Here is a 26,085-nt window from a genome sequence, read left to right on the forward strand (position 1 = left end):
GATAAACAAGCCAAAAATGGTTTTAATGTCATTATTTTAGCTGGCATGGTGGTGGGGGATAGACTTGTGATGTTGTAGAGATATTTCTTACATTTTAATGTATCTGAAGAAGAAATGTGCAGTGAAGCCTGCATAGAAAATCATGCAGTACTTGTCAATGGAGTTAAATCACACAGTACTAATCAAGGAGTTAAATCACACAGTACTAGTCAATGGAGTAAAATCACACAGTACTAGTCAATGGAGTAAAATTACATAGTACTAGTCAATGGAGTAAAATCACACAGTACTAGTCAATGGAGTAAAATCACACAGTACTAGTCAATGGAGTAAAATCACACAGTACTAGTCAATGGAGTAAAATCACGCAGTACAAGTTAATAGAGTAAAATCACACAGTACTAGTCAATGGAGTAAACTTACTTCTGGTGCTCTCTGCCTTTGATGGTGGTGCTTGGGAATAGGAAGGCACACTTTCACCATTACTACTCAATGTTGTATCTTCCTCTGATACTACTCTGGAGTCATCTGAATTAAGGTTTAAATGGAAAAGAATTTAAAATGCTTGTAAGGCATGTGTATAAAAAGTTCACATGCTGCAAAACTTACAAATACTGACTGGGAAGTGTTAGAAAAAGAATTAATTTTTTCTTCATAAATTCCAAAGGTGAAGATAATGCAGAATTTAAACTCTCACCATGCTCCAAACATAAAACTTGTAAAAAAATAAAGCCATTTTTTTAAAGAGTCTCTGGTGAGTATTCGCTGAAGTGGACACCATTTATACATGTAAGTCTCTAACACTATGACATGATCCAAGCTGAGCAGCAACAAAAAGTTCATTAGCTAACTCATGTCCTGGCCTTGGGGGCAGCAATAATTTAATGGACCGAATTGAAAATCTTTGCAATAATTGGACTCTTCATTTCCAAGGTTCCATTCAATGACGATGCAAAACTGATTGTGAATACAGCACGAATTACAAGTCATGTTCTTTTTCGACCATTCAATTTTTTAAGTCCATCTCACAACAAGCTCTACATGCCGTACCAGTAATTACATGTGACCCTTTTATAGTGAGACAATGGTTGAGAAATAATTGCTAACCACAAATTATAAAACTGTCCCCCACCAATTGATATTTACTTATTTGATATAATTACATATTGAACACATTATTGTTTTCTACATATATTCACAGGACTAAGTTCCAAATTTATCAATACACAATATATGTGACTAAGTTCCAAATGTATCAATACACAATTCATATGACTAAGTTCCAAATTTATCAATACACAATATACGTGACTAAGTTCCAAATTTATCAATACACAATTCATATGACTCGGTTCCAAATGTATGAATACACAATTCATATGACTGTTCCAAATTTATCAATACACAAATCGTGGCTTCATGTATTCGGTTATTTTGTCAAAATTAAATCTGAAGTAATTTGTGTTGCAAATTCTAGCCTTTATGAATAGTAACAATGATGTCTAGTTTGCAAAAATAACTCATTTCTAATATTTCCAAATAAACAGTAAACAAAACTTTACAAAAAGATATCAAACTGATAATTTTCTAAAGGTATCACAAGTTCTTGCAATTTAATTTTGCCCATCTGTCATGGAAAACAAAAGAATGCTCCACCTATTTATTTCCAGATGTTTCTTTAAAACAAGCATGTTTCATTTTTCATGAAAATTTCATAAAGATGTGCAGGTTATGAAGAGTACCACATTATTCAGTAATGTATCGATTTTCTCCAGTCACCCAATTTACAAACAGATGTCAATCAAACTGGTCAGGAGTCCATTTACATTCCTGTTTTGCAATAGCTGATAGACAGACTCATCCTTGGGGGCTAATTCATTGCGGGTAGGGATAGACACCCGAGTTAATGTCATCTGCATGTATACATTTGTCTTTTGATGTCAAGTAACTGTACATATATATTACTGTGAGGGGATCTCAGTAGTTTTAAAGTTATGATTCAGGGCGATGGGTATAGGAATGGACCCTAAGGTCAATATCAGTTGTATGTATAAATCTGTCTTTCTATACCCAGTAAGTGCATATATGGTTACAGGGTGGAGATTTCAATACTTTCTTTGTTATGACCCTGGGATCCCAGTGTAGTAAGTGTGTTTATACTGTGGTTACTGATTACACAGGCCAATATTCTCAGACAGTCAAACAAATCTGAAGTTTTTTATTTGAAATTTATTTAACAATTATGCCATATCCCAGAACCAGATCATAACTCCAGAAGTCTTTAAACTATCATAGATTAAAACTAATAAAGATTGGCTCTATTGTTGGCATTTTTAAAGTGTCTACACTTCTCTCAAATATAAAGCATAACTGACTTAAGTACTTGAATTTTCTTTCAATAACTTTTACATATTTTACCTGCAGCAGTTCTACAGTTCTGTCCAAAGATTTTTTGACAGCCATACTGTAATGTGAGGTACTACACACTTTTACCCGCTATAGAGGTACAGTTCTACAGTTCTGTCCAAAGATTTTTTGACAGCCATACTGTAATGTGAGGTACTACACACTTTTACCTGCTACAGAGGTACAGTTCTACAGTTCTGTCCAAAGATTTTTTGACAGCCATACTGTAATGTGAGGTACTACACACTTTTACCCGCTACTGAGGTACAGTTCTACAGTTCTGTCCAAAGATTTTTTGACAGCCATACTGTAATGTGAGGTACTACACACTTTTACCTGCTACAGAGGTACAGTTCTACAGTTCTGTCCAAAGATTTTTTGACAGCCATACTGTAATGTGAGGTACTACACACTTTTACCTGCTACAGAGGTACAGTTCTACAGTTCTGTCCAAAGATTTTTTGACAGCCATACTGTAATGTGAGGTACTACACACTTTTACCTGCTACAGAGGTACAGTTCTACAGTTCTGTCCAAAGATTTTTTGACAGCCATACTGTAATGTGAGGTACTACACACTTTTACCTGCTACAGAGGTACAGTTCTACAGTTCTGTTAAGATTGCTCTGGTGGCCTAAGTGGTTACAGCATCTGCATCAGATGTGGGAGGCCACGTATTTGAACTCTGGCCAAGTCATACCAAAGTCCAAATGGTACTAGCAGCTGCCTCACTTAGTGCTCAGCATTAAGAAGTTAATGTCAGCACTGGTCAGCCTGGTGTCAGGATAATGTGACTAGGTGGGACATGATGCTACATGTCTGTAGCATGATGCCCCAGTGCTATACATCACCATTAACTGCCACACTACAGATAACATGGCATTCGGCCAATGTGGGTATGTGAGAAAGCTTGCCAGTAGCTTCTCGTGGGTCAGTGGTTCTTCCCGGGGTTTTCCTCTAGCATTAATACTGGCCGCCATGCATAGCCTATCGTGTGCTGAAAAATGGCGTTAAACCTCACAACAACAACAACAACAACAGATAATGTGGCAATATAACTAAAACTGTTAAAGCTAAAATTCAAAAAAATACAAAAAATACAGCTCAGTCAAAAGATTGCTTGACATATATACTCAAATGTGAGTGCTACAAAGTTTTACCTGCTGCAGTTAAACAGCTATGTCTATACTATAATGAGAGGGGTTTAAGTAGTAATACAAGTTTAGCTTGTAACTGCTGGGTATCCCTTAGCAGATTCTAGGAAATACACAGGATAATACAAAACTAGCTATGCTGCCCTATTACTGTACCTATCATGGATACTGGGTATATTTCAACATGTGCCAAAATTAAATGAACATGTCACTCAGTAACACTCTACACCACTTCCAAAGTGAAGCATGGTGAATGCAGATAGTATGTCATCTATCTGGTTGGTGTAAAAACAATGTTTTTCTTTACCTCTATGGCCACCTGTTGCCTGTTCTATGATTGAGACAACTATTTTTCTAGCCATGACTTCTGCACTCTCCTCCTCTTCCATTCTCTCCTCTCTAGCTTCCCCATCTCCCTGCTCTCTTTGTTCTTGACCCTCTGGAAAACAGGAATATTAATATATCACCAGATAGCTCTAGAAAATAATAATAATAATAATAATAATAATAATAATAATAATAACAATAATAATAATGATGATAATAATAATAATAACAACAACAACAACAAGAACAACAATAATAATAATAATAATAATAATACAAAGATGAATACTGAAGATTGTCACCAGAATTTGTTCTTGAAATGTTTCTGAAACAAAAGTTTCAAGCCATTTATTTATATCTGACTTGGATCAATGAAATATTGTATGTGAATTTCAGACACTTAAATAGAACATTTGTGAAACATAACCATACTCGCAAAACTGAAGGGACATATCTGATATATATTCCTGACTTGAATAGTATATATTGCCACCCATGTGACAGAGAAATCATGTAAATTTGTGATGATTACTTTTCTCATCTTGGTTTAGTTTTCAATGGTTGGTTATCTTAGGTTGTCATGTAACAGCTGCATATCATAACATAGCACGATGTACTTGACTGATATCGTAATGCTAAACATGGCTTTAGTGTTTGCAAGTAAAGTTAGTCATTGATGTGAAGAAACAAGTTATTTATTGCTTTCCCTGTCCTCTTTGAAAAAAATATGGGAGAGAAAATGTAGGGGCTTAGCACCAAGAAAAGGAAATCCCATCATTTCATAGTCTCTGAGCCGACACAAATAAATATCTATTTTCAAGTGGATATTGTAAAAATGTTTCATTATCCTACATGCTTTAGTTTAAAAAGAAGTTAAAGAAAAGAAAAAAAAAACAACACCTCAAAGTAATTTAAAATATTAATTTATGGCCAAACACTGATCCTCAGCTGTCAAAGACTGGTACCATATTCTCAATGTGTTATCAGCTGTCAAAGACTGGTACCATATTCTCAATGTGTTATCAGCTGTCAAAGACTGGTACCATATTCTCAATGTGTTATCAGCTGTCAAAGACTGGTACCATATTCTCAATGTGTTATCAGCTGTCAAAGACTGGTACCATATTCTCAATGTGTTATCAGCCCAAAAATCTTGCTGATAATTTTTTTAAAACCAGTGTAACTTTACTTAGAAAAAAATTTGAATCAAAAATGTACCAGATCCAATTAAGTTTGAACCCTCTAGCAGAAAGATTGTGGAATCTCTTGCGCATGACAGCACAAAAGGGGTTAGAAACTATCAATTAGGATTTTTTTTTACCCCTCTGCTGTTCACTTCCCTGGCTCTCACTTAATCCATTTGGTGTAGATGAATCTCCATTTTCATCATCCCCCTCAGACTGACTTTTGTCGTCTTCAGTTTGACCAGATTTGTTCAACTAAAAAACAAGGCAAATATATTCATAAATGGTAGTGATCAACTAAAGAATTATGGAGAATAAGTGCAACACTGATAATTCAATGATTAACATGCAAGAGGCCCAAGATGATCTAATGCTGCTCACCTGTTCTTAATCTCTATGTGTATGTGTGTGAGAAAGAGAGAGAGAGCTGGTGAAGAGTTGAGAAAGAATATGTTGTAATACTTTTATGAATATACACTCCTGAATCATTACAATTCAAGACAATGAAACAAAATCATTCAATGGGTAATGGTGATAACTCCATTTCACTGACTTGCTATATTTTCTCACCACATCTTTCATAGAGACTGTTGTATCTGACCCATTAAGATATGCCATAAATACTGATTGCATCATGTGCTAATGTTTAAACCTAAAATGAATAAGTCACCTCCATACTTATGAAAATGCATAACAAAACTTGCGTAAAACAAATTATATACATTTCACTACTGTTATTGAATCCATGTTGGTGAAGCAGACATACCAAAAGATGTCTATTTGAATGGTCACATGTCCATTTACTTTCTAACATAAATTATTCCTTCCTAATCCAGGGTGCACTGATGGTTCCCCACAGGTTGCATCATGTGAGCTTGTCTTTGTCAATATCGCAATAATCAAGGGAACCATCATTAATTCTGGCATTGTTGCCTAAGTCAGTATTTTGCTTTGACATCATTTGCAGGCTATGATCTTTTAATACTGTTGTCATTTTCTTGATTAAATTTTATTACTATATCTCGCTGAGTGAAATCAACAAGTGGAACTATGAACTAAACTGCAAATAAAAGAAGCAAAGCCAAGCAGGCTATGTGTAACTAGGACGATCAACCTTAAAGGATATTTAAGCAATTCAAAGGTTTAAACATCTGTTTATAAATAGTATATTGATACCATATATACCCAAACATAAGTCATGTCCAACTGCTAACACAGACCCAGACCTGCCATCACATAATATGTTGGCAGACAGAGCATGTTTGTTGTTTGTTCTACTGGATAGTTCCAAATCTGCCGACACAACAGAAAATCTGTGCCTATGATGTCAGATCCAACTTGTATGAATATATACAGATTGAGTGTACAGTATGAGTATATACAGTATAAGTATATACAGTACAAGTATTATAGTACAAGTATATACAGTATGAGTATTACAGCATGAGTATTACAGTATAAATATATACAGTACGAGTATATACAGTATCAGTATATACAGTATGAATATATACAGTACAAGTATATACCGTATGAATATATGCAGAACAAGTATATACAGTACAAGTATTACAGTACAAGTATATACAGTATGCGTATTACAGCATGAGTATTACAGTATAAATATATACAGTATAAGTATATACCATATGAGTATATACAGTATGAATATATACAGTACAAGTATATACAGTACAAGTATATACTGTACGAATATATACAGTACAAGTATTACAGTACAAGTATATACATAATGAGTATATATAGTATAAATATATACAGTACGAGTATATACCATATGAGTATATAGAGTATGAATATATACAGTACAAATATATAGTACAAGTATATGCAGTATAAATATATACAGTATGAGTATATACCATATGAGTATATAGAGTATGAATATATACAGTACAAATATATAGTACAAGTATATACAGTATAAATATATACAGTATGAGTATATACCATATGAGTATATAGAGTATGAATATATACAGTACAAATATATAGTACAAGTATATACAGTATAAATATATACAGTACGAGTATATACCATATGAGTATATAGAGTATGAATATATACAGTACAAATATATAGTACAAGTATATACAGTATAAATATATACAGTACGAGTATATACCATATGAGTATATAGAGTATGAATATATACAGTACAAATATATAGTACAAGTATATACAGTATAAATATATACAGTATGAGTATATACCATATGAGTATATACAGTACGAGTATATACAGTATAAATATATATAGTAAAAGTATATACCATATGAGTATATACAGTATGAATATATACAGTACAAGTATACACAGTATAAATATATACAGTACAAGTATATACTGTACAAGTATATACAGTATAAATATATACAGTACGAGTATATACAGTACAAGTATATACAGTACAAGTATATACAGTACAAGTATATACTGTATGAGTATATACAGTAAAAGTATATACAGTATGAGTATATACAGTATGAATATATACAGAACAAGTATATACAATACGAGTATCGTAAAATACTGAACGATTCTGACAATGTAAAGTTAACAGAAAGAAATGAGCATATAATAAGAATATATACAGTATGAGTATATACAGTAAAGAATATAAAAATGGTACAAGGTTGTGGATAAAGGAATGTGTATTTGTCCACTGAGAAATGTAAAAGAAATTTACTGTTTACCGGAAATAAAAAAATCTTCCAATAAACTTAAGAAAATCTGGAAGCCACATGTATACAGTATTATCATGGATACTGCATATCAAAGAAACCATTAAATAAAGAATCCTAAGATTGGTTATGCAAGCTGTCACCCTCTCTAAACAAAGACATTCTTGTAATTATTGTCATTATTGGTACCAATAACAATAGTTTTTATTTCACCAAGGACTAATATTTTTACAATCTATTTTGTATAAATATTTATCAATTTATCCTGGTTTTCTTGACTTTGTTACAGTATCATTGATGACTCTACCAAGAGAAAATACATAAATTCTACCTCTGTCTGACTTGCACTTGTACTAGATGTCTTGCTTTCTGATCTTTCTCTTATTTTTGTTTCTTGTTCCTGAAAGAAAACACCAAAAGTAAGAAAACAAGAAAACCAATCTACATCAGATCATAATGAAGAAAAAAAGTTTTTTTCTCCCAATCTAAAGGTTCTTTTTTATTGTGTTACAATATCTACAAACGTGTGCATTCCAAAACAAAGCCATACAATGTAAACATACAGAAAACACTCATATACCCAGCATGATTTCTTCATTTATACATGGTCACATTCAATCAAACAATTCTTGCATATTCTTACTCTAAATTAAACAAAGCACTATTGTATAAAAAAATGTTTATAAAACTATAAAACCAATCTAATTTAACATAGCATTAGACAATATCAGTCGTGACAAACCTACCCGAATATATTATTCTCATCTTCAAATGTTTGTGCAGGTAGTTTAATTTTAAAATCTTGCATTGTTGTACAAAATATGTGAATGGGTAACAAGCATTACGATGTACGAGGGGACATCTCAAAATGGTCACACTCAACTACAACAACGTGTTGTGGCTAAAATCAGCTGATTCAAAGATACAGGAAGTAGCGGAATAGCAATAGTTACCCTGATACTGAACAATTATACATACCCTGATATAGTGTTACGTGTTTAGGCTCAAATAAACTGTAACACAATAAAGAGTGAAAACAACAAGCTTTGAAAAATAAAACAAATAATTTATTTCTCTGGAAACATTCTGAAAAAATGAAAATATATGAATTTACAGTTTCCTGAATCAAATCCAAAAATAACACAAGAATAATCCACAATAAAATTGTTGAAGTCCTAATACTGAAATGTTCTAATGATTCCAAGTTCGAGCCCCAATGAAGAATCGAAGACAGAAGGCGATGAAGTATGCTGTAACCTGTAATGTGCTGAAGTCTACAATTCCTTGTAGAAACACAATAATTAATCCTCTGGTTTTGGAAATCCAAATAAAATTTTTTAAGAAAAGTCTTTGTTCAAGAATTCTGTATGAGCAAAAAATATTTCCAGAGAAACGAATTTTTTTAGAATCAGAAAAATTAAAATAAAACTAAAAAACTCAAAACTAGTCACAACAGAAGAAAACAACTTGACATCAAGTGTTTAAAAGCCCCAAAAACTCTATGATCTCGATCTCTCTCTCTAAACATCACTATTAATACTAAGTATTTTGCAATTTTGGAAATGACTAATAGCGAAACAGAGGATCACGTACATGATCATATTTACATACAAAAATCACATAGCCCATGTATGTCCTTGATAAGAACCAATAATTTTACTCCAAGAAAAAGTTGTCTACTTGACCCTTAACCAAGGCCAGGAATAATGTTTAAAATTGAAACAAGTGATTCTATTATTAGGTAGTTATGGAAAGATTCAGGTCAAACTGAATTTTCTGGAAAATATCAAATTTCTTGTATATAAAAAATACATTACATTGACATGAAAAGAAGAAAAAAGAGATTCCAAAATCCACAAACAATCAAATCAAATACAAATTAAATCAAAATATATGTAAGACTAGAACAATTATAGATACCATGATATTTAAAAATTATAGATACATTGATACATAACAATTATGGTAACCCTGGATATGTGTGGATCTCATAAGACAGAGGTGAAACTTTAAACACTGCTCCCTTATTTTATCATGCTCAGACAACTTGCAAACATTTGCAATCTCAGAGTTAGTTGTGGTTCAGTTCTTCCATTTAGTATGTATGTGTATGTAATTTGGATTTTTAATGTAGCTTTAATAATTTTTTAGTCACATCACAATGATGTCTGCAGTGTGACAGTTTATAGTGATGTCTAGCACCGGGGCATCATGCCACAGACATGTAGCATTAAGTCCCACCCAGTCACATTATCCTTACACCAGGCCGACCAGTCCTAGCACAAACCTCTTAATGCTGAACGCCAAGTTAGTACCATTTTTGTAAGTCTTTGGTATGACTCGGCCGGCGATCAAACCCACGACCTCCCGCATCCAAGGTGGACACTCTAACCACTACGCAACCGGAGTGGTCTGTTCCATTTAGAAAATACAAAAAAACATTTCGTTAACTGCTGCATGTGAATAAAATCACTATCATAATTGGTCAATCAATCCTTCACACACTGTAAATTCATCATTAGTCCTTAGAAATTCTGAATCAACATCACAACTTTTAATGTTTCTTTTAAAAAAATTGTAAATGCACTGTTACTAAAAAATACAACAAAATATCAGCGAAAATGCTGATAGAGCCTAATGGGGGCAACACTAGACCAGCTTTGTATCATCACATTAATTTTATCTCCCGCATCAAATCAAGTAAATGGGGTAAAATAAACAAGTCATATTGGTACCATTTTCATTCAGGAGCAACCAGACATCATACAAAGTCTTTCAGTGGAAATCCCATGTTGACATGTCCATCCTTTCTGAAGGAGTAGAGATTACATGATTTTCTGACGTGGTGGTCATAATGGATATCTGAGTGGTCATTTAGGACCGCTAGAAACTGGGATGAATGTGTGTGTAAAGTTTCATAGCAATCCTCCAAGTACTTTAGAAAGAATAACAACAAACCTGTGCTAATTGATGACAGATAAAGGACAAAAGAAATGCATAAGCTCTTCTTCACCACAAGAAGGCTTACATAACACACCATTACCAATATACATTTAAATATGGCAACAAATTACAAAGACACTTACTGCTTGAGTCTCCATCCTTGAGAAGATGACATTCAGCATCTGTGTAAGTGTGGCCTTGGCAGTGGTCTGATTAACCAGGTTTTTACTGGCCAGGTAGATGTTATAGCAGGTCCTTACAGTCTGTAAAACTGTTCCCTCATGGATCTCACAAGTGTTAGATGTCACCACAGTCAATAAAGCCTGTTCATATCATGGAAAACAAGATTTGTGTTTGAGAAACACGTATGCCCCCACTGCAGAACAAAACATCATCAAAAACATTAGCCAATTTGTATAAATATTCAAAACTTGACATCATGCCCTCAAAATCTAATCATGTCATCCACATACAAATATGACTACAAAATTTCATTTTTCTACCTCGATTTCAAACTGTGCTAACATGATTTTGGTTAATAAAAAGAAAAAGTATTAGCTGAAAAAGAATGAAAAAATGGTGAAGATCAGACCCAAGTGGGTCTGATATTCATTTGGCTTACATAATTCAATAGTTGACCATTTCACATAGCAGGTTTTTGTAGCAATGTAAGAACATAACCCTAAGTAAGCTATCTCACTACCTTTACACTACATGTACATCAAAAGAATATGATGCAATGGCTGTGCGGCAAGCTCAGAGACTTTGACTGGCTGATGGGTAGGAAAATGTGCTAATATTTATGATTGAATACAGAGGCAGAGAGATGTACATGTGATCCTTTGTAAGAGTAGATCAAATAAACAACTTTAGTTTTCATTATTGTCTACATTTCTAAGTGTAGTTGTATAAGTAGTACAAGTGACCAGAAAATAAAGAGATGCTGAGACTTGGACTAAATGCCAATTGCAAATCTGGATAAGTATTTTTGAGTTAAAGGCAAATTGATGAAGATTGTAATGAGATTCAGAAGTGTGCAAAGTTGCTAGAACTGATAGCTTGGACGGGACAGTAGCAAAGTGTAAGAATGGGTGTGATACCTGGCTTAATGTCTGGAATAAAAGTTTTCCTTGGATTGACAAAATTCAGTCTCACTCTCATGGATGAACAAAATCTATATGTCAGTGGTATAAAGAATGTGGTAATTAAACTCACTGACAACCAACAGTTTTTCTAATCTGCCAAATTCCATATTTTCTGTGAGATGACTGCAACTTTTACTGGTGGAACTCCTATTTTTACCAAATGGGAGTCTTGGACACCTAGTTTTAAAATCCTAGCAAGTCCTCTGCAAGTTCTAAGGATGGATAGATATGTGGACAGCCAGACAGGACCGATTCAAGTTACTACTCCTACAGACTTTGGGGACAATACAAAATGAAAATTGGTATTTGCAAAATATTGTGTCTTGCCTCCAAAAGCAGAATGTAGAAGTCTGATCTTTAAAAGTTAAAGAAATCCTTTATCTGGCCTGGATTTTATTAAACTCTTAAACTTTTTATCTTTAAGGTTAAAGAAAACCTTATCTCAGCCTGAAGTTTATTAAACTTTTGTCTTTAAGGTTAAAAGAAAACCTTCATTCGGCCTGGAATTTAAAAAACATGCATCTTGAAACTTTAAAGTACACCTTTATCTGACCTGGAATTTATTAAATTTGTATCTTTAAAAGTTAGATAAAGCCTCGATGAAGCCAGGAATTTATTCACCTTTTCAAGTAAATGATTTTGACCTGGGATTTTCATACATTTAAAAGGTTCCAAGATCTAGTTTATACCATGCTAATCGGAATCCTTCTTACCCTTGCCATACATTTATCTCCCCTGAAAATAACACAGTTTGCCAGATAACTGTGAATCTCAATTACAAATGTATTTCAAGGAGCAGAAAATGTGAGCGTATCCCATTATTAGACATACCAGAATATGTGTCATTTACTGTGAATGTGTCCCATTATTAGACATACCAGAATAGGTCATTTGCTGTGAATGTGTCCCATTATTAGACATACCAGAATATGTGTCATTTGCTGTGAATGTGTCCCATTATTAGACATACCAGAATATGTGTCATTTGCTGTGAATGTGTCCCATTATTAGACATACCAAATATGTGTCATTTGCTGTGAATGTGTCCCATTATTAGAAATACCAGAATATGTGTCATTTGCTGTGAATGTTTCCCATTATTAGACATACCAGAATATGTGTCATTTGCTGTGAATGTTTCCCATTATTAGACATACCAGAATATGTGTCATTTGCTGTGAATGTTTCCCATTATTAGACATACCAGAATATGTGTCATTTGCTGTGAATGTTTCCCATTATTGGAAATACCAGAATATGTGTCATTTAATGTGAATGTGTCCCATTATTAGACATACCAGAATATGTGTCATTTGCTGTGAATGTGTCCCATTATTAGACATACCAGAATGTGTCATTTGCTGTGAATGTGTCCCATTATTAGACATACCAGAATATGTGTCATTTGCTGTGAATGTGTCCCATTATTAGACATACCAGAATATGTGTCATTTGCTGTGAATGTGTCCCATTATTAGACATACCAGAATATGTGTCATTTAATGTGAATGTGTCCCATTATTAGACATACCAGAATATGTGTCATTTAATGTGAATGTGTCCCATTATTAGACATACCAGAATGTGTCATTTAATGTGAACGTGTCCCATTATTAGACATACCAGAATGTGTCATTTAATGTGAATGTGTCCCATTGTTAGACATACCAGAATGTGTCATTTAATGTGATTGTGTCCCATTATTAGACAAACCAGAATATGTGTCATTTGATGTGAATGTGTCCCATTATTAGACACACCAGAATATGTGTCATTTAATGTGAATGTGTCCCATTGTTAGACATACCAGAATATGTGTCATTTAATGTGAATGTGTCCCATTGTTAGACATACCAGAATATGTGTCATTTACTGTGAATGTGTCCCATTATTAGACATACCAGAATATGTGTCATTTAATGTGCCAGATTTACTATTACTTTCATTTTAGTATTGGCAGTCCATGCTTCACTTGTTTTTTCTCAAACTATTATTTATAAATATATAAAATTCATTTCTAAAAATAATGCTTTTTTCTCCAAAAACTGTATTATATTCCATTCACTGAATTTTAACATTAATTATTAAAGCAAACAACCAGATGCATGCCCTTTGAAACAGGCAACACTTATCTAGTTTATATATCCACTCAAGTCTGATGTTGAAGTTTGACCTGATCTGGTCTGCAAACAGGTATTTGACAATGATAATGCTTCTTCATTTCTTCACTTTTAGGCTATATATTTGTTGTTGTAATGATCTGGTATGTGCCAAACAATGACACACAATAGTTAATCACATGTTGGTACCACAGTACTGAATAGCCTTAAGGCAAAACCTCAATTCAATTACAGGATTTTGATAAAAGTCCAGAATATCAGTTTACATATATCCATTGTCTTGCTTAAACAATGACAGGGAAAATATAGTGACTCAGAGATTGCATGGGATAATTACCAGCACAATATGTTAGAAGTCCAACATGCTGAGTTAGGAAATATTTTAAAACCCTTTACTGTGAGTTCTTTGCATAAGCTATTAACAATCTAGACTAACATTGTTCTGAAACAATTATGTATAAACGACAAATAATATATTTGAGTTACAAGCTAACTAATGAGGGTGATGATTGCCCATGCCATGCAACGATAGGTATCAAATGTGATGTAAATAAGTGAAGAAACCATGAAACCATTTTTAAAAACAAATATATTCATTTCCATCATCACACAAAAGTTATATTGGGCAAACTAGTAATTTAAATGTGTGATGTATTTGTTGTAAACAAAAACCAATATGCATTCTGCCTCATGTAGTCAGCATGTATGGCAATATTAAATCCAGGCTTGCTACCTAAACTGTCACTATGTATTTATGTTTCACCTTTTCAAGACATGGCAACTGTTTACCAATATGGGTCCCTTCTATCATTTTATCTCCACACCAAGCAAAATTTCTGTTCCAATATATTGTCTTAAATATAAAGTGCATGCACAAAATATACATAACATCAGTCCAGAGGCATAATTCTACATGGGATCTTGATCTTCACCGTGTCTATTATTCCAGCTTTAAAAATTACAATATATCAAAAGAGTTACACATTTCCTGAAAATACACCATTGTGAAAAATTATCTATTCTAAATAACTATCCATTTATATTAAATTGCCCTAACCACCCCCCTTCTTGCCATGAGTACTGCATGTAGCAATTATATGCTCAGCTTGTCAATTTTTACTTTTTAATGACCTTGACCTTGGACCACGAGTTTGACTACTGTATGATAGGGTGTGGACCTGGTTGAACTGTCAACGAAACATCTGTAAGGGTTAAAAAGTGACAGCCTGAATAAGAAAACAGGGCAATGACTTAAATTATCACTGGTGACTTGAGGCGGTGCTATGACTCTGAATACATGAGATAGTGTCAAATCAAGACCTGAGGCTGTGGACGTGGCTATAGTATCTGCCACACTGTCCATACATGATATAAAATTAACAAAAGTTTCATTGAAATATATTTGGTGGCTCAAAATATATCCTCTGAGCAAGTCAAAAAATTACATTTTCTCCTGCAATGACTTTGACTTTGAACCAGGAGACATGCTTACACTATGAAACACACTGTCTAGTCATATATGGGCAAAGTATCATGAAAATATCTCCAACAAAGTTATGGGAAAGACATAGGACATGTATTTTTCATGTACCCGGAAAAATATTTTTTAGTACAAGAAGTAGTGTGTAAAATATTTCTTATCATTTGGGGGAAGAGTTCGCATATGAATTCGAATATAATATGATCATGGCGTGGCTTCTGAAATTTAACAATTTCACCAGGTTCCTGAAGTGTTATGACAAAATAAACATTATTGGAAATGTTACTTATTACTGATCCAAGAGTAAAGCCAATAAGTCATCTTTGTGATTGTCTTCAATTAATTCTGTATACAGCCGTTGCTCAAACAATAGCCGACATGTGTTTCTTCTTTAAATGCATACACAACCAAGCAGCAGACAATGTGGTGGTTGACAAAAGATTCTCAAAATTTAATAAACATCAAAAAACGAAAGTCGCCAACATATTTACTGACCTTGGCGGTGTTATTAGAAACAATCAGATGACCAGTAAATAATGTCCACTTTATTAGCTGGAAACTGAAAGGGTATGAAATTGTACATGCATTCAGCTTAAAAAATTTGTTTTTAAGTGACTCGTGACCATTGCAGGCCTATTGCACTTAGTTCTCTGGTATTACATGTGTATGGTGTCTGCTTATGAACTCGTTATTAATTTCCTATTTTATATAAAAATATTTTACCATTATGGAAAAGTAAGTTCACAAACGTAAGTCATTCTCTGCACTTTGCGCAATAATTGGTATAGTAGTTTTCACGTTTTTTTTTGACATTCACAAAATCTGAAGTAAAAGTTCTATGCACACTGAAAGCATGTGTTGATTGTTAATTATTCTTGCTGTAGTCATTCAAACGAATAGGCGTACAAGCGTTAATTATTGGAAATTTACAATGGATAAATGTACATGGAAATGCATATCAGAAAATTTTAGCAGTATGAAATTTGTACAGACACCGTTCATAGAAACTGGAACATAATTAACCATACCCATGCTTCATCTTTCTTAACCTAATTATGCTGTTAATGTTTCCCAATGAATTCAAATACATAATGATCTATGACAAAATTATAGAATAAATATGTATGCAATTTTTGCAATGGAAAGACATGTATTATTGATTAATTGCATGCCTTGATGGTACAACATCAGATGGCAAGTAAACGGTGTTAATACTCTGTTCATGCTATATATTAGATGTTGAATTTAGACACAATGTTCTGGGACAAAATTATTGAATATTGTAAATCTGTGTGCAATTTTTAATGGAATTACATGCATTATGGATTAACTGTATGCCACAACGACACAATAGTAAACGGTGTTTATACCCTATTCATCATATACATTAGATAGGAATATACGTATATGCGCCAATGAGTTGTTGTCTGAAAAAAGTAAAGTACTGTAAAATCCTGCTATTAACGGGATCCAATTTTTCTATATACACCACTCCCTCTATAACTCGCACCCGGATAACTCGCGATCCCGCTTATAATGCGGTGTCCGTCTTGGCTCCCGATTTTTTCAAGAGAAAATGTATCTAAAATATCTTTAGAATATGCTGAACATGAAAAAATTACAATAAGAATTGATAAATTAAACCTTGATACATTGCTCGTTTTATCATCGAAAATGGTGATTAATGCCCGTAAAAATATAATCCATACTTTGAAATTTGCAAGTTCTAAATAAGAATTAATTTCAGAGATCTCGAAAACGCTTTATTATGCGTATTTGGACGCAGAAAATCACTGAGGCAGGAGTCCTCCGTACGCATGTAATAGGTGCGCGGGAAAATTCAAAGATTTGCCGGTCCTGTTTCAGCCACCTGCTTTGTGGGAAAATGTTTTGATCAGTTAACTGTGCTGATATTTACAACGACAGAATTCAGTGACTGAAAGACTCTTTGATGTACATATATGTTGCCATTTTATAAGAGTACATAAAAAAAAACATGATGCAATAGCTAGGCAGCTAGTTCAAAGGCTTTGACTGGCGGCCAGGTGAGAAAATGTACTGATATTTAGTGACTGAACTCAGAGGCAGAAAAACCCAGTTTTAAAATCCTAGCGAGACCTCTGTTTAAAGATATCATATATTATGTAAGTTTTTATGATAAATAGTTGTCAGTATACTGTAAATAAACAGTCTGGTGAAATAGCGATCAATGAAAACTTCTGGTAAATGCTAACAGGTGGCAACAGAGAACGAAATAAACACCAGTTAAACGTCTTCCTGTGTGAAAGTCACGTTATAATCCTTTAATTCCATTTCAGTGTAAATATTATAATCACAACATATTCTGTTCATTGAAAACATGAAAAGAGTCAATCGACCATTACATCAAAACCGGTGAGTACTTCTGTGAGAACCTAATTACATGCCGGATTTGTTTTGATCAACAACTTGGGGAAGTGTTTGTTGCATTAAAAAAATTGATTACAAGAGACCTGGGGGTGCTGGATTAACGGTCTTGGAGCTGCCTTTGACATAAAGCAAAACAGTAACAGAGACAGCGAAGATGATAGTGACTTTGAAGGTTTCAGTGAAACTGATGTCATTAATGCCGAGGCTGTTTGGGAGAAATTCGTACAGACTCATGGTCCTGAGATGGGCGTTTCTCTTGATGATATGCAGGAGTAGATTTGTGCTGACAACGATTGCCCCACAGCTGAACACATGTCAGATGATACAATAATTAATTCTATAACGAACAAATTTTCAGCAGAAGACGATTCTAACTGGAGTACCACAAGTGTTGAAAGTGATGCAGACGCAGATGTTGCACCACCTCCCCCCTCTGCACAGGAAGCAATCAAATATTTTGATATTGCCATATGGTGGCTGGAGACCCAAAATGTTGACTACGTAAAGCTCATGCAGTTGAGAAATCTGAAGGATTTTGCTCGGCGGGAGAGAAACCAAGGAGTAACACAAAAAAAATTAAAAGAAATTAACTGATTTTTTCAAAAAGTGAATTGATATTTGTCAAGTGTGGCACAAACGGCAAGTATTAACTTGTTCTAATTTACATTGTTTTAAATTTGTAGACCAATTAAATATGTTAGTACTGATTAACCCTTGTTTTTTTGTTTTCCATTTTACTTCTATCGCATTCAAATCTATCTATCGTTCGATTGACACTGTTTCTCGAAAAAAGTTGATCTTTTGTATATAAAAAAAACGTCTACTTTGGATGAAACAATAAAACTAGAATGTATCCAATTCAACATAAAAATTAGTGATGTAGTACACAATGTGTGAAGTGGTACACATGTTAAGCGAACGGAAACCACGTGGAATAATGTTTTCGATGATTGCCTCAATATACTGTAATTTATCCTGAAATTAATGTTGCCCTATGAGGAAATAATAAATAAAGTACACCGTTATGAAGAGATATTTATTCACAGTTAATATCAGCACGATTATAAAGTGAGTATTCAACACTATAATCTGCCTACCCCCCCCCTTATTTTTCCTTTATGTCGTTGATCACTTTATTGGTTTTGGACTTATTTTATAGGTCCCTCGATAACTCGCGCCTCACTTATAGTGTGGTCGATGTTTTTGGACCCTGATGTGCGCGAGTTATCGAGGGAGTGGTGTACCTCAGTTAACACGTTATAGCAGGGTTTCCCTGCATGTAGCAAATCCTTGCAAAATGATACGATGACAAAGCAAAATCAATCAGCTAATATTAAGTTTAAATTTCAAACCACCAGATCAAAATAATGTGACCCTCACAGATTTATGTTTGGAATAAACAATAGATATGTGTCTTGAAATTCAAGGAAACATACATGGCAATGAAGAGTTTAGCCATAGCTATCATATAAAAATGTAAAATCACTGACCTTGATTATTTGAAGCTGAACTCCTTCATCTGTCTGCGGTCCAGTGAAACAGCCACATATAGTCTCCACTATCCTGTCAATAAGTCTCTTTTCAGGGGTTGTACTGTCAGGCATGTTTCCAGTCAGGTGACCATATGCTATCATTTTCTACTTAAACAAAAATCAAATAAAATTTATAAAAATTTCATAATTCTAACAAGTAAATTTTTTGTCCACAATAAGAACATTAAGAACAATAAAAAGAAAACATCTCTGTGTTCGGTCCCTTGTGTCTCAAAGAACAGGAAGTGGACTATCGACCTCATGAGTATGGGTTGAACTTCCACCATGTAAAGAATGTTACTTGGAAGTAAAGAGTGTAAAACTTGAAAATGTTAGATTTGCTAAATCTTCAGGAGTCCTTGACGATAATATGTTAACCTTGAAAAGCCACTATGAAAGTCTTCGGAAAAGTATGAAACAAAATAGGAATTTTTAAAAAGGGTTAATAGGTTTAAGTCACATCAGCTGATACAAAAAGTGTACAACACAGTTGTTTTTACACACTTAATCTACTGCTGTACTGTATGTTGAGAACCCTGAAATTCATCTCATACACAGAGACTACACAGTTTACAGAAAAAAGCAGGCAGGGTAATTTTAAATATCAACGAGATCTTAACACCTTTTAGTACTCCTTGATGAATGCCAATCAAACATTATATTATTTTTATTGTATTAATAAATGTTGTTCTCCTTTTCAAGGACTTAAATAATTTAGCAATTTTAAGTTTGTAAAAAGCATTAGCACAAGAGAACAATGCTAAGTGCAAACAATGAGTTTTTTTATAACAAACTTTCAGACAGAGTATTTTAAGAAAACTTCTGATTACACCTGTATGATTTGTATTGTTATATTTTTCTTTCAAGCAGTGCATGTTAAACCTTATCGACTTTTGCTAATTACACAAATCTATTGTATATTTTGTCTTAACTTCCAGGGCATAAGGTAAACCAGCTATGAGCCAATTAAGGTAAACCAGCCAATTATGTCACCCAGGATTAATAAAGGATCTTATTACTACTACCATATATACTCAATTATGGGTCAAATCAAACTGCAAACAATAATGATCCTGATCTGCCATATCATAATGCACATGCAGATCAGGGTCTATGTTCTTTGTTCTACTGATCACTCCTAACAAACTGCACAGACCCAGGTCTTCCAGTGCATTATCTGCAGGCACATCTGTATCTGTGCAGTTTGCAGTTTTAGTAAACATGGTATTATTATTATTTTTATAATAACTATTTTATATTAATTTTTTGTGCATTGGCTTCAAGATAGTGCAATTGTATTTTTTATTTTATAAATGCTTCAATAATTTTTCAAAGTGAGTCTTGGAAGTAGTATGGAAATTAAAATGAAACTATGACGAATTAATAACCAGTAAAAATAAATTTTATGAAATATTTATTGAGAAAGAATGTACAAGGTAAATACAGAATAGGATGTAACTTTTGATAGGGAATGCCTGCAAGTATATGTGCATGCAGTCATAAACTGAAATGTACACTGTAGCCAGTCTATTTTTGGCCATAAGACACCCTGGTGCAAAGGTGTAGGGATATCTAAGAAATATCAAACATAGTATCTGTTTTTAACACTACACATATTTGTCTGTTTGAATGCTTTGCTAGGCCACTGATAAATACCACAATCACTTTTTACCACCCCATAGTCTGTACAGGTAAAGGTATGAAAGTGACACCTGCAGAGGTAGGGTTTACAGCATCAGCGTGTCCCACATTTTGTTGTGTGGTGTTGGCTATTGGGGGAAATTCATTAAAGTCTGAGACGGATACCACAAAACCACTACAACTGCATTAAAATCAGTGAAGTTTTGCACAAATGAGTCAACACCCATGAGACATAGTGGACACCCACTTAATGTAGTGCATACTTAATCCCTTGCCCTCAAGTGTACACATCCATGGTACTAAGTGGGAAATGTGAAATCTGTGATGCATGCATGCATGTATGTATATATGTGTGTGTGTGTGATCTGGATTTTTAACATAGATTTAACAACTTTTCAGTCATATCGTTATGATGTCTGCAGTATGACAGTTTCTAGTGATGTCCAGCAGTGGGGAATCATGCTACAGACATGTAGCATCATATCCCACCCAGTCACATTATCCTGACACTAGGCCGACCAGTCCTAACACTAACATCTTAATGCTGAGCACCTAGCGAGGCAGCTGTAAGTACCATTTATTTATACGTCTCTGGTATGACACAGCCAGTGTTTGTGTGTGTGTGTGTGCTTATGTATGTCTGCATGTATGTATGTATCTATGTATGTGTGTGTGTGTGTGCATTTGCTTATGTATGTATATATGTATGAACGTATGTACGTATGTCATGATTTTTTTCCCCACAAAATACTTAATTCTGTTCTCAATAACACTTGTGTCACTATGGCTGGACATGCAATACATATGTCTTGTCTTTTACTTCTGCAGGGAGACACAAAAAACAAATCTTTCCATTTTAAATTAATGGAGCTGATCAAAGTAGCCTATTGTAAAAACAAACCTGTAAGCAATCCAGTGACATGTTGACAATCCGTGGACTTTTTGATTTACAGGCCAGTTCAAATGGCAGGAAGTATTTATCTGCCTCCACGAAGCCTGCTTGCCTTGGCATTGGCAGAGCTGAAGACCCAGAATGATCATCTTGCCTACTGAGACACAGAAAAATGAAATTTATCAACAAAAGAAAAATGGCAGTCATCCTAGTTTTTTAAGGGATAGAAATAAAATGGTTCAGAAATTTCATATGTAATAAATCAGTGTATGACTATAAAATTTAAATTTCAAGTTCCTGTGCACCCACAATTATTTAAATTGTCATCGTACTAGAAGGGGCTAACATGGTGATTTTAAGTGCAAGGGCCAGTCCTGTTGATTTATAGCAAACAGTCCCTTTTAAAATGTGACCAACTCTACAAAATGGATGCTTTTGTTGATTTAACATATCAGTCATGTCAATTTATCTGTCACAGATTCAGCATATCTGTCCATCTGTCTGCCAGTTCTCCATGAAAACTGAAATCCATGTACATCAACCAAGTGAGGAAGATCATTATTGGGATAAATTTTAAAAAAGAGGCTGTATTTTACGAAGATTTTGGAGTGATGGTGACAATGGAACAAATAAGAAAATGAAGTATGGATAGTTAAAGTAGTTTCCAATAAGGATTCATGCATAATGTCATGGTCAAACAAATGAAACCATTTAAACAAGTTGTGTGAATGACACCATACTAATAACACAGTGTGATACATGGAAGGATATAGGTATGGATGGACAAAAGATTCCTATAATCCCATGCCTCAACATCATTAAAAATTTGTCTTATAAATAAAATAAGTAAATCTCAAAGAAAACTAAAAATGTCAAGTAAATTAAATTCCTATAAGAATACTTACCCAATCACATTAAGTTTTGGGACACAAGCCTCATAACTCCTGAATCCAATAATAAAAGAAAAAAATTAGTCTTATGTTGATATGATATAGACAAAGGACAATAACTCTTGCCCATTACCTCCCCCTGCCACCATTAGCTGTTGCCAGTTTTAAAGCTGAGCAAACAACCAATGAGGACACAAATCAGGAGACTATATAACAGGAAGTAATGCTGAGCATCCAACCTATAATTCAAATAACTTTCTAAGGGAGGAAGATTGGATTTTCTATGTAAACAATAACCACTCATGTGAACCTTTGCCTCTCATCAGGTTAAGGAGACACTTTGTCTTTGACATGCAGTGTGACTAGTTTCAATTTATCTGAACTGAGCCATGGTAATAGCCAGAATAGAAGCCTTTTTGGAAAAAAGGTGTAAGATTTATGCTATTCAAATCAAACCTTGCTATGCCTGATCAATCTTTATCATAACTGATATCTATTCTGTCATGATGCTTATATGTGTCATGAGAGCTCAGGGCAGTAGGCTTTGATGGTAACTGGTGCCTACTTTTGTACCTCATACAGAGAAAAAAGTAGTTAAGGGATCAAGGCTCTCAACGGGTTGATGTTACTGACACAACACCAGTCCCTGAAAACATGCCACTTCCCCTCAAAAGCCTTCATAGTGGAGGACATTATTGCTCTCAAGATGATATCCACAATCAAAGATCTAAACTCTTTGTCTTGCAAGGTGTGTCTTGAAAATAGCCAGGAATGATGAAGAATAAATTCAATGTGCAAGAGGAAACATATTTTAAGACACATGAAGTCAAGATTAGCAGAGGTAGTCATCACACTGAATGGTCAGCTGCTCTAGTAAAGGACAGAACAATTTTGGCTGTCAAATCCTAGGCATGTTAGTTGGCCAACTTTTCCACCAGTTGAAAAATCACCACATCCAACATCAAAAGCATGGCAACAATGTTCTGAACTTGCTTTGATGTGGTGAGAATACAGTTGCATCCACCTTATATAAACAAGAAGCAGAAATGTTAACCACTGCTAAATTTGTCTCTCATGCCAGAAGTTCAACATGGTAGGTAGTGGAATGTGTTATATACCTGTGTGATGAAAATATGTAACAAATATGTCTAGACAATGGGTCCTGAATCTCCTTGATATTTTGTTGACTGGGGAAGCAGCCAGAAGGATGGAGACTTCATCATCAATGTTGACCAATGCTTTGACTTTATAATAATGCATGGTGGTATGCAGTGGAGGCCATGCCAAAGCCAGTACCACCAGGTGTACAACCTCAACAGCAGCCTTAAAACTAAACTCATGATTGGAATAAGGCTTATACTCAGGAGAACCTTCACAATGTGTGTGTAAAGTCTCCTGATCATAGTCTGCTTCCATTTCAGGATAAACCATTTCCTGTGGTAACGATGATGCAATACCATTGTCTTTATACAACCCATGGCCAATACTCTGCAGGTACACAATGATTTTGTTGTACTGTTATAGATGGTTAATTTGTCATGAGTATGGTCGACATAGTTACTGGATATGCATCAGGCAGTCCAATTGGTGCCAGGAATGGCTGTGCCACCGGCATAGCTGCTCAGACAGATCTATCACTGAAATCCCCATCATAACACATCTGTGGAACTGTAAGCCTGTCAAAATGAACAGATCTATCACAAACATCCCCGTAATTGTAACTGTATTTAGCAAAAGGCATGTCATCATGAACAGATCTTCCTATCAAGATCTCCACAACTGTAGAGAGATGAAGCCATAGACCAGAAGAGATGAAACTTTCAGAAAGACACCCCAATTGAGATGGACAGAATGGCTGGATGGCTTACTCAACTAGCTGGATGATTGTGGATAGCTCCAGACAGTGATATCGTAGTATAGGATGGATATGTTAGAAGCCCTGTGTGCCTAGGGTTAGAGTTAGGGTTAGGGTTACTTACAGACCCAAAGGTCATGCAAAAGCATGCAGGGATTGTAAATGACTTCTGATGGTGATATCTTTGGGGTCAATAGTTGCCTTCCCCCCAATTTCTATTGTCAGCCAGTTAATGTGAAACTTTGATTTCACATCTCACTTTGAATACAGTATGGTCCCGAACTAAAATTTGAGTGGCCCCAGGTGTCAGGCTATCAGATTTTGGTGTAGATAAAAGATCTGTGAATTAATCGATGCATTTTGTGGTCACTTGGCCTTCTGTCTATTTTTGTAATACACACGTTTGACACTTTTCCCAGGATTTAAAATATCCAATGGTATGTCTGGAACAGCGCCAACTTTTAGTCTAGGCTTAGCATTTGCATATCCTAGAGCTGCCATTTTTTCAGGATCCCTCTCTTAACAGTCCTTTGAGAAATGCAATGAGTACAGAGTGCTGTATGGTGTTGCTTTGAAATTGACTCACTTGCAATAATGTATTTATACTTTCTTTATGTCTTTATCTTATGGAAAAGAAAAACAAAATGTTGTCCACAGTCTTTTCCTAATGTGCTATTACACCTGTAAGCAACGCAAAACATCATTGTCTATTACTCTGGCAACTGCCAATCGGGATGCTGGAGTCGCTACTATGACATCACACCATGAAAGTAACCAAATAGGCATGGAAATTTTGCATATGAGATCACATAAATTCAGATCCTTAAAGATATGCCAATATTTAAATATTGGCATTATGGTCGCAGATGATACTTCAGAATAAGGTTTCTTCTATAGTGCTTTTATTTTTATTCTATATTGCCACTGATTTCTGGTTTCCTTTAAGCATTTTATAAAATTCAACACTATGTTTCCGTAGAAAATGAAGTGAAAATTTGAAAGAACTTACAGTAATGTGAAATAAATGCCAAACATTCTTAAAAGTTCTATCACAATTTCAACAGTACAAACTATTCCAAATAAATTCCAGTTGTGTTCCAAATGAATTCCAATCTTGACTGCACTAATGGACCAATAGACACAATGTGCTAATATACCAACAATCTTGATGTATCACAATTATATAATCCAAAATGTTTTGAACTTACAATAATCCCTAGATATGATTTAGTCTGAAAATATCACTGATCACTTGGTAATCCCTGTGAATAACTTAAATATATCAATCCTATCAAATATTAACTGAAATATAACTTATGCTGAGTCCACTAAGATGGATATTAAAATATGTAATTATTAATTCTTAAGTAAACAACATTTATAAAAAGCTAAGACACAAT

The 26,085-nt window shown here is 34.3% G+C and overlaps 1 protein-coding gene across 2 annotated transcripts in view; it reads right to left on the minus strand.

The window, feature by feature from the left end:
• The window catches only part of LOC149808205 (brefeldin A-inhibited guanine nucleotide-exchange protein 1-like), a 180,671-nt gene that overhangs the window by 151,339 nt on the left and 3,247 nt on the right, over positions 1-26,085 (minus strand). The window contains exons 3-10 of one of the 2 annotated variants that reach the window (XM_089974685.1): positions 22,846-22,884; positions 21,950-22,097; positions 19,366-19,512; positions 10,865-11,044; positions 8,110-8,178; positions 5,209-5,326; positions 3,868-3,999; positions 424-528 (exon numbers count right to left, since the gene is read on the minus strand). In XM_089974685.1, coding sequence (XP_089830811.1) covers positions 424-528; positions 3,868-3,999; positions 5,209-5,326; positions 8,110-8,178; positions 10,865-11,044; positions 19,366-19,512; positions 21,950-22,097; positions 22,846-22,884 — 938 coding nt within the window. The remainder of the gene's footprint in view (positions 1-423; positions 529-3,867; positions 4,000-5,208; positions 5,327-8,109; positions 8,179-10,864; positions 11,045-19,365; positions 19,513-21,949; positions 22,098-22,845; positions 22,885-26,085) is intronic. The other variant, XM_089974695.1, reaches the window with a different exon arrangement.

Source organism: Sinohyriopsis cumingii, chromosome 1, assembly GCF_028554795.1.
Source record: "Sinohyriopsis cumingii isolate HCF-2022 chromosome 1, ASM2855479v2, whole genome shotgun sequence".
Classification (NCBI taxonomy): domain Eukaryota; kingdom Metazoa; phylum Mollusca; class Bivalvia; order Unionida; family Unionidae; genus Sinohyriopsis; species Sinohyriopsis cumingii.